At 38.5% G+C, this 15738-nt stretch overlaps 1 protein-coding gene across 6 annotated transcripts in view; it reads right to left on the reverse strand.

Moving 5' to 3' along the window:
- Positions 1–15738, reverse strand: part of RALGAPA1 (Ral GTPase activating protein, alpha subunit 1 (catalytic)) — a 281300-nt gene that overhangs the window by 200128 nt on the left and 65434 nt on the right. For all 6 annotated transcript variants that reach the window (XM_011925953.1, XM_011925962.1, XM_011925949.1 and 3 more), the window contains 2 exons: positions 13249–13446; positions 9395–9532 (listed from right to left, as the gene is read on the reverse strand). In XM_011925953.1, the coding sequence (XP_011781343.1) occupies positions 9395–9532; positions 13249–13446 (336 nt within the window). The remainder of the gene's footprint in view (positions 1–9394; positions 9533–13248; positions 13447–15738) is intronic.

The raw sequence follows: 15738 nt of genomic DNA on the forward strand, positions 1-15738 counted from the left end.
AAGTATAAAAAATGTATATACATAGTACCAGAACTTGAGAAATACCACAAAAAGCCAAGAATAAGACAAGGGTGCTCACTCTCATCCCATTGATCTGAGGGGCCCAGTAAGCATAAAAGGACGAGTGGGTGGTAGATAATAAATATCAGCAAACTGAAAAGGAAAAGACAAATGGAGCTATGCTCCTGTTTGGGAGAATAGTATTTCGGAAAAAGAGGAAAATCAAGTTCAAAGGAGCTGAAGTGAGAGCCTGCCTAACATGCTTGAGGAACAGCAAGGAGTATAGAGTGAAGTAAACCAGGGGAAAAGCAGTGGAAGATGGTGCTGAAAAACAGCCAGAGTATGTGGAGCAGAGCTTCTCATACCACCTGTAGCAAAAGAACAGGTCTCCCCCAGCCCCAATCTTTTGCAGATCAAATCCTATCTTAAAATACAATTAAGAATGAACAGAGATTGGGAGAGAGATCATCATGGCTGACGGGAGGCAGAACTAAATTGCAGCTCCGACTTTGACAGACAGAGCAGCGTGAGTAGGATCATGTCATGAATTTTACCTCCAGAACAACTGCAAGAACAAACCAGGAATCTCAAAAGGATCCACAGACCCTCTGAAGGAAGCGGACTGCTCCTGCTGGACCCGGGAGACACTCCAAATGCTGTGAGTTCCCAAACTGCAGAAGTGGAAAAGGGAGATCCTCCTCTCCAAAAAACATACACCCACTGGGGAAACTGAAGGTCGAGTTTGTGGGAGAAATTTCTGACCTTATCTAGAGCGGAGTAAATTTAGAGAGCTGAGGGAAATACGAGGTAGAGAAAGCAGTGGGAAAGGCCCTGGGACCTTGCTGGGTCCCCAGGCAGGCCATTCCTGCCTGGCACCACAGGGATCCTTTGGGACGGCAGCCAGAGGTGCGTGGAAAATGCCACAAGGAGAAGGAAGTCTTCAGCTGAACTCTGTAACAATTTGAACCAGGCAAGAAACCTCCTGGCCAGAACTCAAAGGAGGGTGTGAATCTGGTGTGCAGACTCCACAGGCAGGGGAAGAACCAAAGCCCTTTTCTTTCACAGCTGGGAGGAGGGTAGCCCAACACAAGTTCTCAAGCCCTGCTCGCCCACTGTCTGGAAACAGACTTAGTGTTGTTAAGGCGGATGCATGGTGGGAGAAAGACAGGCCCTTCAGATTGCTTGGGAGCTGGGTAAGGCCTGTGACTGCCGGCTTTCCCTGACTTCCCTGACAACCTGCATAACTCAGCAGCCATAATCCTCATAGGTACACAACTCCATTGACCTGGGAGCCTCACTCCCATCCCTCACAGCAGCTGTAGCAAGACCCACCCAAGGAGTGTCTGAGCTCAGACACACCTAGCCCTGCCCCCACCTGATGGGCCTTCCCTGCCCGCCCTGGTAACCAAAGACAAAGGGCATGTGCTCTTGGAAGATCTAGGGCCCCACCCACCATCAGTTTCTTTCCATACTACTACAGCTCATGCCCTCTGGAATGTGCCACCTCCCAGCAACAGGCCAACCAGCACAAAAACAGACAATTAAACCACCAAAGCTAAGAACCCTCACAGAGTCCATTTCACCTGCTGCCACCTCCACTAGAACAGCTGCTGGTATCCACAGCTGAGAGAACCATATAGACAGTTCATATCACACGACTCTGTGCAGACAAACTCTGGAGCTAGGTAGACTTGCTGGGTGGCTAGACACAGAAGAGAGACAACAATCACTGCGGTTCAGCTCACAGGAAGCCACATCCATAGGAAAAGGGGGAGAGTAGTACATCAAAAGAACACCCTATGGGACAAAAAAATCTGAACAACAGCCTTCAGCCTTAGACCTTCCCTCTGACAGAGCCTACCCAAATGAGAAGGAACCAGAAAACCAACTTTGGCAATATGACAAAACAAGGCTCTTTAACACCACCAAAAAATTACACTGGTTCCTCAGCAATAGATCCAAACCAATAAATCCCTGATTTACCTGAAAAAGAATTCAGGAGGTTAGTTATTAAGCTAATCAGGGACGCACCAGAGAAAGGCAAAGCCCAATGCAAGGAAACCCAAAAAACGATACAAGGAATGAAGGGAGAAATATTCAAGGAAATAAATAGCTTAAAGAAAAAGCAATCAAAAATTCAGGAAACACTGGACACACTTATAGAAATGCAAAACACTCTGGGAAGTCTCAGCAAAAAAACTGAACAAGTAGAAAAAAGAAATTCAGAGCTTGAAGACAAGGTCTTCAAATTAACCCAACACAACAAAGACAAAGAAAAAAGAATAAGAAAATATGAACAAAGCCTCCAAGAAGTCTCGGATTATGTTAAACAACCAAATCTAAGAATAATTGGTGTTCCTGAGGAAGAAGAGAAATCTAAAGGTTTGGCAAACATATTGGGGGGAATAATCAAGGAAAGCTTCCCTGGCCTTGCTAGAGACCCACACATCCAAATACAAGAAGTACAAAGAACACCTGGGAAATTCATTCCAAAAAGATCATCGCCTAGGCACACTGTCATCACATTATCTGAAGTTAAGATGAAGGAAGGAATCTTAAGAGCTGTGAGACAAAAGTATCAGGTAACCTACAAAGGAAAACCTGTCAGATTAACAGAGATTTTCAGCAGAAACCTTACAGGGTAGAAGGGATTGGAGCCTTATCTTCAGCCTCCTCAAACAAACCAATTATCAGCCAAGAATTTTGTATCCAGCAAAACTAAGCATCATATATGAAGGAAAGATACAGTCTTTTTCAGATAAACAAATGCTGAGAGAATTTGCCAATACCAAGCCACCACTAAAATAACAGCTAAAAGGTGCTTTAAATCTTGAAACAATCCTAGAAACATATCAAAACAGAACATTTTAAAAGCATAAATCACACAAGACCTATAAAACAAAAATACAATTTAAAAAGTAAAAACAAAAACCAAAAAAACCAAAGTACACAGGCAACAAATAGTACAATGAATGGAATGGTACCTCACATCTCGACACTAACATTGAATGTAAATGGTCTAAATGATCCACTTAAAAGATAGAGAACTGTAGAATGGATACGAACTCACCAACCATCTGCTGCTTTCAGGAGACACCAAACACAGAAGGACTGACATAAGTAAAGAGGTGGAAAAAGGCATTTCATGCAAATGAACTCCAAAAGCAAGCAGGGGTAGCTATTCTTGTATCAGACAAAACAAACTTCAAAGCAACACCAGTTAAAAGAAGCAAAGATGGGCATTATATAATGGTAAAAGGCCTTGTCCAACGGGAAAATATCACAATCCCAAACATATGCACCTAATGCTGGAGCTCCCAAATTTATAAAACAACTATTAATAGACCTAAGAAATGAGATAGACAGCATCACAATAATAGTGGGGGACTTCAATACTCCACTGACAACACTAGACAGGTCATCAGGACAGAAAGCAACAAAGAAATCATGGATTTAAACTATACCTTGGAACAAATGGACTTAACAGATATATACAGAACACTTCATCCAACAACCGCAGAATACAGATTCTATTCAACAGTGCATGGAACTTCCTGCAATACAGGCCATATGATAAATCACAAAATGAGCCTCAATAAATTTTAAAAAACTGAAATTCTATCAAAGCACTCTCTCAGACCACAATGGAATAAAACGAAATCAACTCCAAAAGGAATCTTCAAAACCATGCAAATATATGGAAATTAAATAACCTGCTCCTGAATGAGCAGTGTGTCAAAAACAAAATCAAGATGGAAATTTAAAAGTTCTTCTGGCCAGCTGCAGTGGCTCATGCCTGTAATCCCAGCAGTCTGGGAGGCCGAGGCGGGTGGATCACCTGAGGGTGGGAGTTCAAGACCAGCTTGACCAACATAGACAAACCCTGTCTCTACTAAAATACAAAATTAGCCAGGCATGGTGGTGCATGCCTGTAATCCCAGCTACCCAGGAGGCTGAGGCAGGAGAATCACTTGAACCCGGAAGGTGGAGGTTGTGGTGAGCTGAGATTGCACCACTGCACTCCAGCCTAGACAACAAGAGTGAAACTCTGTCTCAAAAACAAACAAGCAATCAAACAGAAAAATTATCTGAACTGAATGACAATAATGACACAATCTATCAAAACCTCTGTGATACAGCAAAGGTGGTGCTAAAGGAAAGTTCATAGCCCTAAAAACCTACATCAAAAAAGACTGAAAGAGCACAAACTGACAGTCTAAGGTCACACCTCAAGGAACTAGAGAAACAAGAACAAACCAAACCCAAATCCAGCAGAAGAAAGGAAATAACCAAGGCAGAGCAGAACTAAATTAAAACAAACAAACGAAATACAAAAAGATAAATGAGGGGCCAGGCGTGGTGGCTCAAGCCTGTAATCTCAGCACTTTGGGAGGCCGAGACGGGCGGATCACAAGGTCAGGAGATCGAGACCATCCTGGCTAACCCGGTGAAACCCCGTCTCTACTAAAAAATACAAAAAACTAGCCGGGCGAGGTGGCGGGCGCCTCTAGTCCCAGCTACTCGGGAGGCTGAGGCAGGAGAATGGCGTGAACCCAGGAGGCGGAGCTTGCAGTGAGCCGAGATTATGCCACTGCACTCCAGCCTGGGCAACAAGAGCGAAACTCCGTCTCAAAAAAAAAAAAAAAAAAGACAAATGAGACAAAAAACTGGTTCTTTGAAAAGATAAATAAAATTGACAGACCATTAGAAAGATTAACCAAGAAAATAAGAGAAAATCCAAATAAGCTCATTAAGAAACAAAACAGGAGATACACCAACAGCAACCAAGCAGAGAATCAAATCAAGAACTTAACCCCTTTTATTATAGCTGCAAAATAATAATAATAATAATAATACTTAGGAATATATCTAACCAAGGAGGCAAAAGACCTCTACAAGGAAAACTACAAAACACCATTGAAAGAAATCACAGACGACACAAACAAATGGAAACACATCCTATGCTCATGGATGGGTAAAATCAGTATTGTGAAAATGACCATACTGACAAAAGTGATCTACAAATTCAACGCAATCTCTATCAAAATGCCACCATAATTCTTCACAGAATTAGAAAAAACAATTCTAAAATTCATATGGAACCAAAAAAGGGCCCACATAGCCAAAGCAAGATTAAGCAAAAACAACAAATCTGGAGGTATCACACTACCTGATTTCAAACTATACTGTTAAGGCCATGGTCACCAAAACAGCATGGTACTGGTATAAAAACAGGCACAGAGACCAGTGGAACAGAATAGAGAACCCAGAAATAAACCCAAATACTTACAGCCAACTGATCTTTGACAAAGCAAACAAAAACATAAAGTGGGGAAAAGACACCCTTTTCAATAAATGGTGCTGGAATAACAGGTTAGCCACGTGTAGCAGAACGAAACTGGATCCTCATCTCTCATCTTATATAAAAATCAACTCAAGATGGATTAAGGACTTAAATCTAAGACCTGAAACTATAAAAATTCTAGAAGATAACATTGGAAAAATCCCTCTAGACATTGGCTTAGGCAAGGATTTCATGACCAAGAACCCAAAAGCAGTATAAAAACAAAGATAAATAGCTGGGACTTAATTAAACTAAAGAACTTTTATACAACAAAAGGAACAATCAGTAGAGTAAAGGGAAAACCCACAGAGTAGGGGAAAATCTTCACAATCTAGACATCTGACAAAGGACTAATATCCAAAATCTACAATGAATTCAAACAAATCAGTAAGAAAAAAAAAAAAATATCCCATCAAAAAGTGGGCTAAGGACATGAATAGACAATTCTCAAAAAAAGATAGACAAATGGCCAACAAACATATGAAAAAATGCTCAAAATCAAAACCACAATGCAATACCACCTTACTCCTGCAAGAATGGCCATAATAAAAAGAAAAAATCAAAAAACAGTAGATGTTGGCATGGATGTGGTGATCAGGGAACACTTTTACATTGTTGGTGGGAATGTAAACTAGTACAGCCACTATGGAAAACAATGTGGAGATTCCTTAAAGAACTAAAAGTAGAACTACCATTTTGATCCAGCAATCCCACTACTCGGTAGTGGGATTTCCTCTACCCAGAGGAAAACAAGTCATTATATGAAAACAAGTTTATAGCAACACACAAGTTTATAGCACACAAACTTACACTTGTGATACACACAAGTTTTTAGCACACAAGTTTATAGCAGCACAACTCACAATTGCAATTGTGGAACCAACCCAAATGCCCATCAATCAATGAGTAGATAAAGACACTGTGGTACATATAGACAATGGAATACTACCTCAGCCATAAAAAGGAATGAATTAATGGCATTTGCAGCAACCTGGATGAGATTGGAGACTATTATTCTAAGTGAAGCAACTCAGGAATAGAAAACCAAACATCGTATGTTCTCACTGATATGTGGGAACTAAGCTATGAGGACACAAAGGCAAAAGAATGATACAATGGACTTTGGGGACTTGCAGGAAGGGTGGGAGGGGGCAAGGGATAAAAGACTGCAAATAGGGTGCAGTGTATACTGCTCGGGTGATAGGTGCACCAAAATCTCATATCACCACTAAAGAACTTTCTCATGTAACCAAATACCACTGGTACCCTAATAACCTATGGAAGAATAAAAAATAAAAATAAAGACTATCAACTGGGGGAAAAATGAATAGAAAAAAAGAAATGAAAAAAGAGTAAGACAAAATTCAAATGCAAACTTTTTAACAGAATCAAGAGATATTAAATTATTTCATTTCTAAACTTTTACTCTCAGTTTTGCAGTTACGCTGTGGGCCAGCCCTTGTCTATGGACCACACTCTGAGGAGCAATGATATAAAGCCTTATAGACCATTATAAAGACTTTTGCATTGCTGCCTAGTGATAATGGAAAGCCACTGGAGGGTTCTGAGCAGAAAAATGACATAATCTGACTTACATTTTACAGGATCCCTCTGGTCAGACCAGAGTGACAGGTGCGCAGGGCAGAAGCAGGGAGACTAATTAGAAACTTACCGCAATATTACAGATGAAAGATTGTACAGACTTAGACACAAGACGTAGTGTGTGTGCTGAGCAGTAGTCAGATTCCATGCACATTATGAAGGGAGAGCAGACAGGATTTGTCGTTAAATTAGACAAACGTTAAAGTAAATGGAAAACAGAGTTGCCAATAAATGAAACAAGGAAGACTGCAGGAAAAGGTCTCAAATTTGAGATACTTATTAGATAGCCAAGTGAAAATGACAACTTGATATCTGAATATTTTAGTTAAGGATTCATAGAGTTCAGATGAGAGATCCTAGACTACTTAAAAAATCTGAAGCTGTAGCATATAGGTGATATTTAAAGCTATCTATATGGATGAGACAAGAGAATAAGAGATCTAAGAACTGATTCCTGGGCACTTCAACATGAAAAGGTCAGGGCTTTACAGAAAAATCAGTGAAAGAATCTGCTTTAAGAAGTGGACAATGAAGTGAGAACAAACAGGAAGATACGCTATTCTGGAGGCCAAGCAAAGAAGCATTTCAATGGGGAGGGAATGATCTACTCTGTAAATGCTTCTGATAAATCAAGTAGGATTAGGACTGAAAAAATGTACATCTGATTTAACAATGTAGAGGTCACATGTGGTCTTGACAAGGACAGTTTGATTTAAAAAGTGAATGACTGGCCAGGCACAGTGGCTCACGCCTGTAATCCCAACACTTTGGGAGGCTGAGGCAGCCAGATCACTTGAGGTCAGGAGTTTAAGACCAGCCTGGCCAACACGGCAAAAACCCATCTCTACTAAAAATACAAAAGTTAGTCAGGCATGATGGTGCATGCCTGTAATCCCAGCTACTCAGGAGGCTGAGGCAGGAGAATTGCTTGAACCTGGGAGGCAGAGGTTGCAGTGAGCCGAGATTGCGCCACTGCACTCTAGCCTGGATGACAAGAGTGAGGCTCCATCTCAAAAAAAAAAGTGAATGAATATAATGAACTCCAAAAACCATTAAGACCAACACCCAAAATAATGGAAAAGCATATGAATTCATAGATAAGAAAAGATGCTCAAATTCAGTACTGATGAAGGAAAAGCAAATTAAAATGGAAAAACACAAACCTTTTTTAAAAATGAGACAATATTTCACATGTAAAGGACTAGCAAAAAATTTAAATCTGACAGTACAAGTAAGAGGGAGAACATAAGGAAATGAGAACTCCCAAACACTACTAGAGGGAATATAAATTATTCTGACAAAGTGGAGAACAATTGGGCGATAATATTAAAGTTATTAATGTACACATCCTACAACTCAGTAATTCCACTTTTGGTATATACCCTAGGGAAATTTTCCCAGATGCATATAAAAATACATGTATAAGAATGTTCACAGCCGAGCGCGGTGGCTCACGCCTATAATCGCAGCACTTTGGGAGGCCAAGGTGGGTGGATTACCTGAGGTCAGGAGTTTGAGACCAGACTGGCCAATATGATGAAACCCCACCTCTACCGAAAATACAAAAAAATTAGCCAGGCATGGTGGTGGGCACCTATAATCCCAGCTTCTTGGGAGGCTGAGGCAGGAGAATTGCTTGAACCCAGGAGGCAGAGATTGCAGTGAGCCGAGATCGTGCCATTGCACTCCAATCTGGACAACAACAGTGAAACTCCATCTCAAAGAAAAAGAATATTCACAGCCAGGTGCAGTGGCTCACACCTATAATCCCAGCACTTTGTGAGGCTCAGGTGGGTGGATCACCTGAGGTCAGGAGGTTCAACACTAGGCTGGCCAACATGGTAAAACCTCATCTCCACTAAAAATACAAAAATTAGCCAAGCACAGTGGCACACGCCTTTAATCCCAGCTACTTGGGAGGCTGAGGCAGGAGAATCATTTGAACCCAGGAGGCAGAGGTTGCAGTGGGCTGAGATTGCATCATTGCACTCTAGCCTGGGCAACAAGAGTGAAAACTACATCTCAAAAAAAAAAAAAAAAAAGTTCACTGTAGTACTATTTGGAATAGTGAAAACTGGAAACAAAAGACTATCAACAGAAAAATGAATAAGTAAAATGTGAAATAAACTACAATACCACAAAATAGTTAAAATGAATTATGGCTGTATAGTAACAACAAATCTCATAAACAGAATGGCTAATAAAAAAATCAGTTGCAGATCACAGTATGTCATGACATAATTTATATAACATTTAAAATTCTCTAGAATAATATGTAATGTTTATTAATACATATATATTAAGTGATGAAAGGAAAAAATAAAAATAATATGGCATAGTGATAAATGTAGGTGGTGAATTTATGATATTGTGAAAAGTATACTGAAATACTGAACTGAAATATTTAATGATTATTTTATTTTAAAAAATAGCCATAAAATGATCCACCTGCAAAACTGCCTGGGTACCAGCTCGTATGTTTTGTTCTGTGGCTTCTTCAGAGGCGTTATGAAGAGCATCTTGGTAGGAGCCATTTTTTGCCCAACTGGAATTTCGAACAAGATCAGCAGTATTGGTCCCATTTTCCTGAAGCAAAATAACAAGTTTTTAATATTTCATTAATAAGAATGCTGCAACTAGTCAGTTAAGTTGAAAAAGTAAATGAAATTATTAGGTCCCACTGCTAAACAGGTTTCTTTCTCTCAAAATAGATGATGTCTTATCCAATTCCAAAAACAATGTATATTCACTGTAAACAAGGATTCTCAATGACAAAAATATAAAGTAAAACAACAACAACAACAACAACAAAAAACTATAATGAGCAGGCAGAGATTATATCATTCCAGAGAGTATTCTCCTATAGGTCTAATGTATAAACCTCCCTTTCACACTCTCACACATTCAAGAATGGGATTATACTACCTACAGCTTTGTAAAAAGATGAATTCTGTTCTAAATTAAATGTCAGAATCCAAATAAATGACAAAGAAAATGGCTTATGTTTATCCTACTTAGGAGTACTAAAATTCTTATTATTCAAAGAATACTGAAACTTCAAATCACTGAGACTACAGCTTTCTGCTTGCATTTTAGCTGTAACAAGTCTTAGAGACAAGGGAGTTCCCTCAGTTAAAAAGCACAAACAGAAATGCTACTCTGTAGTTCTCTTTTTAAAGTGTCCCTCCAGTTTTTTCCTTCTTGTCACTTACCAATATCTTTAACGAGTTAAGGTTTACAAAAATATTTTGTACAGGGTTTGTAACATGCAAGAGGTTTAGTCCAATACAAACAGCTCTGCCATTACCAGAAACAGTACTGGAACCCTGCCCTGAGTAGCCAATACAACATGCCATGGTCTAGTCTAGCCTTTCTCTTAAGCTCCACGTCCCTGTAATCAAATGTCTTCTGAAGAGCTCTTCCTGAATGACCCACAAGCATCTCAAACTTAAGATATTTAAAAATAAGTTTATTAATCAGATTCTCCCCATTCCTGCCAACCCAATCCTTCTAGCTGCCTTAGCCATCACCAAACTTGAGCTGTTTAAAATTCCCATCCATGTGTGAATAGCAACTACTCCGGTTGCAAAAGAAAAACTTGCGACACCTCCCCATTCCTCAAAGACACTAATATATCTGTCCTCTCCCTTTATATTTCCACTGCAACTACTACTGTCCTAGATCAGGTACTTATCATCTCACTTTCGAACTTTGCTAATCCTTCCTAACTGGTCTCCTGGCCTACAGACTGACCTACAATCTATCCTCCATTCTGGGCCTGGTATGACCTTCTGAAGTATGTAACTATTCATGCTACTCTCTTATTCAAAACCCTTCAAAGGCTTTCCAGTTTCTAGAATGTAATTAAAATCTACTAACATGGCATACAAGTTACTGAACAGAATCTAATTCTCTCTATCTCATATTTCCTGCTGTTCTGTCTCATCTACTCTACGCTGCAGCCAAATAGAAATATTTTCAAGGTTTTTCATACATTTGTAGATGCTATTCACACTGTGTGTCACCTTTCCCATTTGCCTACCTGTTCTTTTATCTTATACTACCTTTTCCATAAAGCATTCCCTGATTTCCCCAAGCAGAGTTAGGTATTCTCTTTTTCATGCTCTAGGATCATAGCAGTAACACTGTCTTATAATACTTACTTTGTATGCTTGTCTTCCGGCTAAACCAGAAGTTATGTGAAGGCAGAAATAATGTCTGCTCATGTTTCTACCTCCAACACTTGTTCTCAATGTGGGCAACCAAAAGCTTTGTATGGTAGTTTGAAATTTATGAGTGTTTTCTTGTCACAAGAAGAAAAAGATACCACTGGAATTTAATGAAATAGGACAGAGAATGCAAAGCATCCTCCATAGCACATGACAGTCCTACACACACACAAAAAGAAACTGTCTTGTATTCTGTATGTCTTTCAAATGTCTCACAGATGCTATGAGAATTTTAAAAGTCTATTTAGGTCAGTGCTGTGGCTCCCACCTGTCATCCTCAGCACTTTGGGAGGCTGAGGTGGGCAGGTCACTTAAGCTCAGGAGTTCAAGACCAGCTCGGAAACATGGTGAAACCCTGTCTCTACTAAAAATACAAAAAAATTAGCCAGGCGTGGTGGCGAGTGCTTGTAGTCCCAGCTACTCGGGTGGCTGAGGCTGATGATGGTTTGAGCCCGGAAGGTGGAGGTTACAGTGAGCTGAGATCACGCCACTGCATTCCAGCCAGGGCGACAGAGGAAAACCTTGTTTCAAAATAGTAGTAATAAAAAATAAAATTAAAAATCCATTTACAATTATCTGAATTTATAACATAATTCCACTTTATAACTGTAACACTAAAAATTTAAATGACTCCCTTATATATTCAGTGTATCAGAAATGTAAACCAATACATTATACCTTTTGGGTTTGGTCCACACCATTTGCAAGAGTTGCTGTCACTTTGAAAAACTACATCTCTAATGGCAGTCAGTGCTGGTTACAGTACTTGAGTAACAAATAGAACAAACCTACACAGCACACCTAACACCACCAATCTACCCTTTCCTCTCTCCCTTCATTCCTTCCATTGTTTGTTTTTCAATTATACATGTAGATAGCTTATATTATCCATCATTTATAGTAAATGATGTGGGGTAGGCTCATTATATATGGCACATCATGACTAAAAAAGTCGGGGAAAGCAAATTCTTTTTAAACTCATAGGTTTATTTTCTAGCATAAAAATATCAATAAATTTGATATTTTTCATTGCTGTGTAAGAATTAGGACTGTAGATATTATTTCATAATTTATATGGTTAATTTTATTTACTTCAATTATATTTCTCAGTTACATTTTTCCCTTTCTTAGAAGGGGGGAGGGTGCTCTACGTATGTGTGTATATATACATATACACATATATACACACACACAAATGCTCAGGCTCATCAAATCCCTACAGAATTGGCCTATTCATTCATACATAAGTATCCTAAGTTCCACTGATGAGGTTAGATTAACCACTAAAGTGAATAAACATTACTCAATCGTTCCTATCTAGATTTAGCAAGGTATGTATCAATTGCAGACAACTTTATGGTGAAAGGCAAATCAGACAAAACAGATAAATCGCTTTCAATAAACTTTCTGCACTCCTAACTCCATCTTAGCATCTGCTGTTGGAGAGCCTGACCTGTCACAAAGGTTGAACAACCAAAGGAATAAATGGAACCAGGGACCCAAATGCCACCTCTACTACTCTCTCTTTCCTCATCGTTTCCCCGCTGTGAGGAAACTCTAGTCTTTCTTATCACAAAATAACTTACTTTACCAAGTCAAGAAGTTTCACATTCTGAAATCAGCTCTAGTGCAAAAGATTCCAAGGAGGGAGCACAAACATTATGGCTTGTGCTGGGTAGCCACTCCTAAACAGTTACTCCTTCCAGGGAAGGAGGAATTGTGGTTTGGTAATAACCCCCCCCAAAAGTATGTATTTTAAAATCCACTTTCATGTAGTATCACAGTTTGAAATATTATACCTTTATAAAAGTATGAAATTTTTATCTAGACAATGGCTTAAAGAATCAGTATACAACCTCAGTATTAATTTTTAAAAGTTGTGGTATCACAGGGCTTTCCTCCACAGTACTGAGATGACTACTGTTATATTACCTAAATTGTTATAAAATATATGGAAAGACATATTTATCTTCCCATTTAATAAGTATATTTGTGTTAACCCATTTATTATGTTTCTGCAAAAGTCTTAATCTATTGGACTAACACTAAAATATATAAATATTATAACTTTACCTCTTCTCTTTTTTCTCCTTCTTCCATTGAAATATCATGGTCTGTGACATTTTCAATGCAAGGGAGGTCTGAAGAAGTGATCACAATTTCTTCAGGCTCTTGCATGAACAAAGGTTTTTCCTCTTGTTGGATCCATTCTTGATATACTTTTACCACTTTTCTCATAGCTGCTGCTTCACAAATGGGTAATAAAAATGCCTAGGGAAAAAAAGGAGAATCAAGATAATGAAACTTTTTCCTTTGCCACAAACCACTAAAGGAGTAATGTTTTTGACATCACATCATGGATTCTTGGAAACTGCAACTTTAAGCAAAACAATGACATATAACACAACTCATTTTGCCATTAAGAGTTAAGTTCCTATGGAATATTTCTAGTAAAAAAAAAAAAAAAATCACCAAACTTCTAAATAGAGACCAAAACACTTACAATATTAAACACTGAAATAAATGTGAGCTATATGTACATTTAAGAAAGATTTAAAGTAAGACAATTAATTACCCAAATATTCTAATTCAGGGTCACTGGTGGCCAGTGTATCCCAGCAGCTCAGGGACAAGACAGGAACCCAGCCCTGGACAGGATGCCATTCCATTGTGGGGTGCAATCACATACACCCCAACACTCATCCAGACTGAAACCATTTAGATACACCAATTCACCTAATGCGCACAGCTTTGGGATATGGAAGGAAACTGTAGTACCTAGAGAAAACCCACACAGACATGGAGAGAACATGCAAACTCCACACAGTGGCCCCTGCTGGGAATCTTTTTTTTTTTTTGCCATCAACATTATAGTTAAACAATGTTTCTAAAAGACCTGCTGTACATGTATTTCTATCTTATTATAAAATGTGAGATAAAAAACAACTTTTAAAAGTTAACCAATTCATTGTCATAAAAAGCCTGTTGTCTCCAAATTATTTGCACAGTGATACAGGAATGTTTGTGGTAGACAGGAACTGACTTCAAGTAAAAGAAATAAAGATGGGTTAAAATTGTATTACTCAGAATGGTGATATTCCTTGCTTCCTGAAATAATTGAGCTCTTACAAAGGTCAATGTAAATACAACTTTTCATAAGTTGCACTTTTTTGCAACTTACATTATTGTGGCTTTTAAATTTTTTATTATTTTAGGGACAGGATCTCGCTACGTTGCCCAGGCTAGACTGAACTCCTGGCCTCAAGCGATTCTCCTGTCTCTGCCTCCTGAGTAGCTTGAACTATAGGCACACACCACCACACCCAGTCATCATTGTCTTTTTGAGAACTATTACTTTTAAAATAGATTTTGACTTTAAAATAAAAATTAAATTTGCCTCCAAAATCTAATAAAAAATCATATGTAATAAGGTACCTCACCTTTTCCAAGCATTCAAAGAAAAAAGTTAAGGCTTGTATATTTCATTTTACATATCATCAAGTTCTATAGTCTAACAATAAGACAAAATTTAAAAGAAAAATCTCACAATTATTCTTTTCTTCTGGGATTTTCTGGGATCTTAAAAAAATATAAATATTTTCCTCATCACAAATACACATTTTCATAGAAAAAGATTTACACAATCCAGACATGGAAAAGTAAAACAGCAAAAATACTCTTAATCTCATCACCCAAAGTCTTTTCCTTGTGTGTGTTTGTGTTTATGGGTTAATATTTTTACTTTACTTTTTAGGTGCAAATAGAATTAAATTGCTGCCGGGTGCAGTGGCTCATGCCTGTAATCCCAGCACTTTGGGAGGCCAAGGCAGGCGGATCACCTGAGGGCGGGAGTTCAAGACCAGCCTGACCAACATGGAGAAACCCTGTCTCTACTAAAAATACAAAATTAGCCAGGCACGGTGGCACATGCCTGTAATACCAAATACTCGGGAGGCTGAGGCAGGAGAATCGCTTGAACCTGAGAGGCAGAGGTTGCAGTGAACTGAGGTCACACCACTACACTCCATCCTGGGCAACAAGAACGAGACTCCATCTCAAAAAAAAAAAAAAAGATTTAAATTGTTTTTACTTTTTATTATTTTTTTATGACACTACCTGCTAATATCAACCTTAAAAATCACAAAACCCTTACCTAAAATCTGCCACTTTCTATTCTAGAGATATCAGTAGGTGTATTAAATAATAATCATGTGGTCAAATGAACTTATTTTATCTGAATGAAACCAGCAAAAAAGTCAGCTCCCAAGATGATGAAAAGTTAACGTGCAATACCAACAGAATATTTATTGTTATTTGTTAATCCTTTTGTTTATTTGCTATTATTAATTCCTTAGTAAACTACTTTATTTGTTACTTTCTTTAATCAACTCATTCCTAAATTATCACTCTCATATTCTAGCAGCTTAATGGTCAAATGGTAAGATTTTGATCATCACTGCCTGCTTTAAGAATATTTATTTTACAGTTGTAGCAACAGCTCAGCCTTCCTTAAAAACATTCAAAATAAAATTTAAAACATTAAAATAGTTAAAACGATCCCAA

The sequence above is a fragment of the Colobus angolensis genome, unplaced genomic scaffold (assembly GCF_000951035.1).
Source record: "Colobus angolensis palliatus isolate OR3802 unplaced genomic scaffold, Cang.pa_1.0 Scaffold119, whole genome shotgun sequence".
Classification (NCBI taxonomy): Eukaryota; Metazoa; Chordata; class Mammalia; order Primates; family Cercopithecidae; genus Colobus; species Colobus angolensis.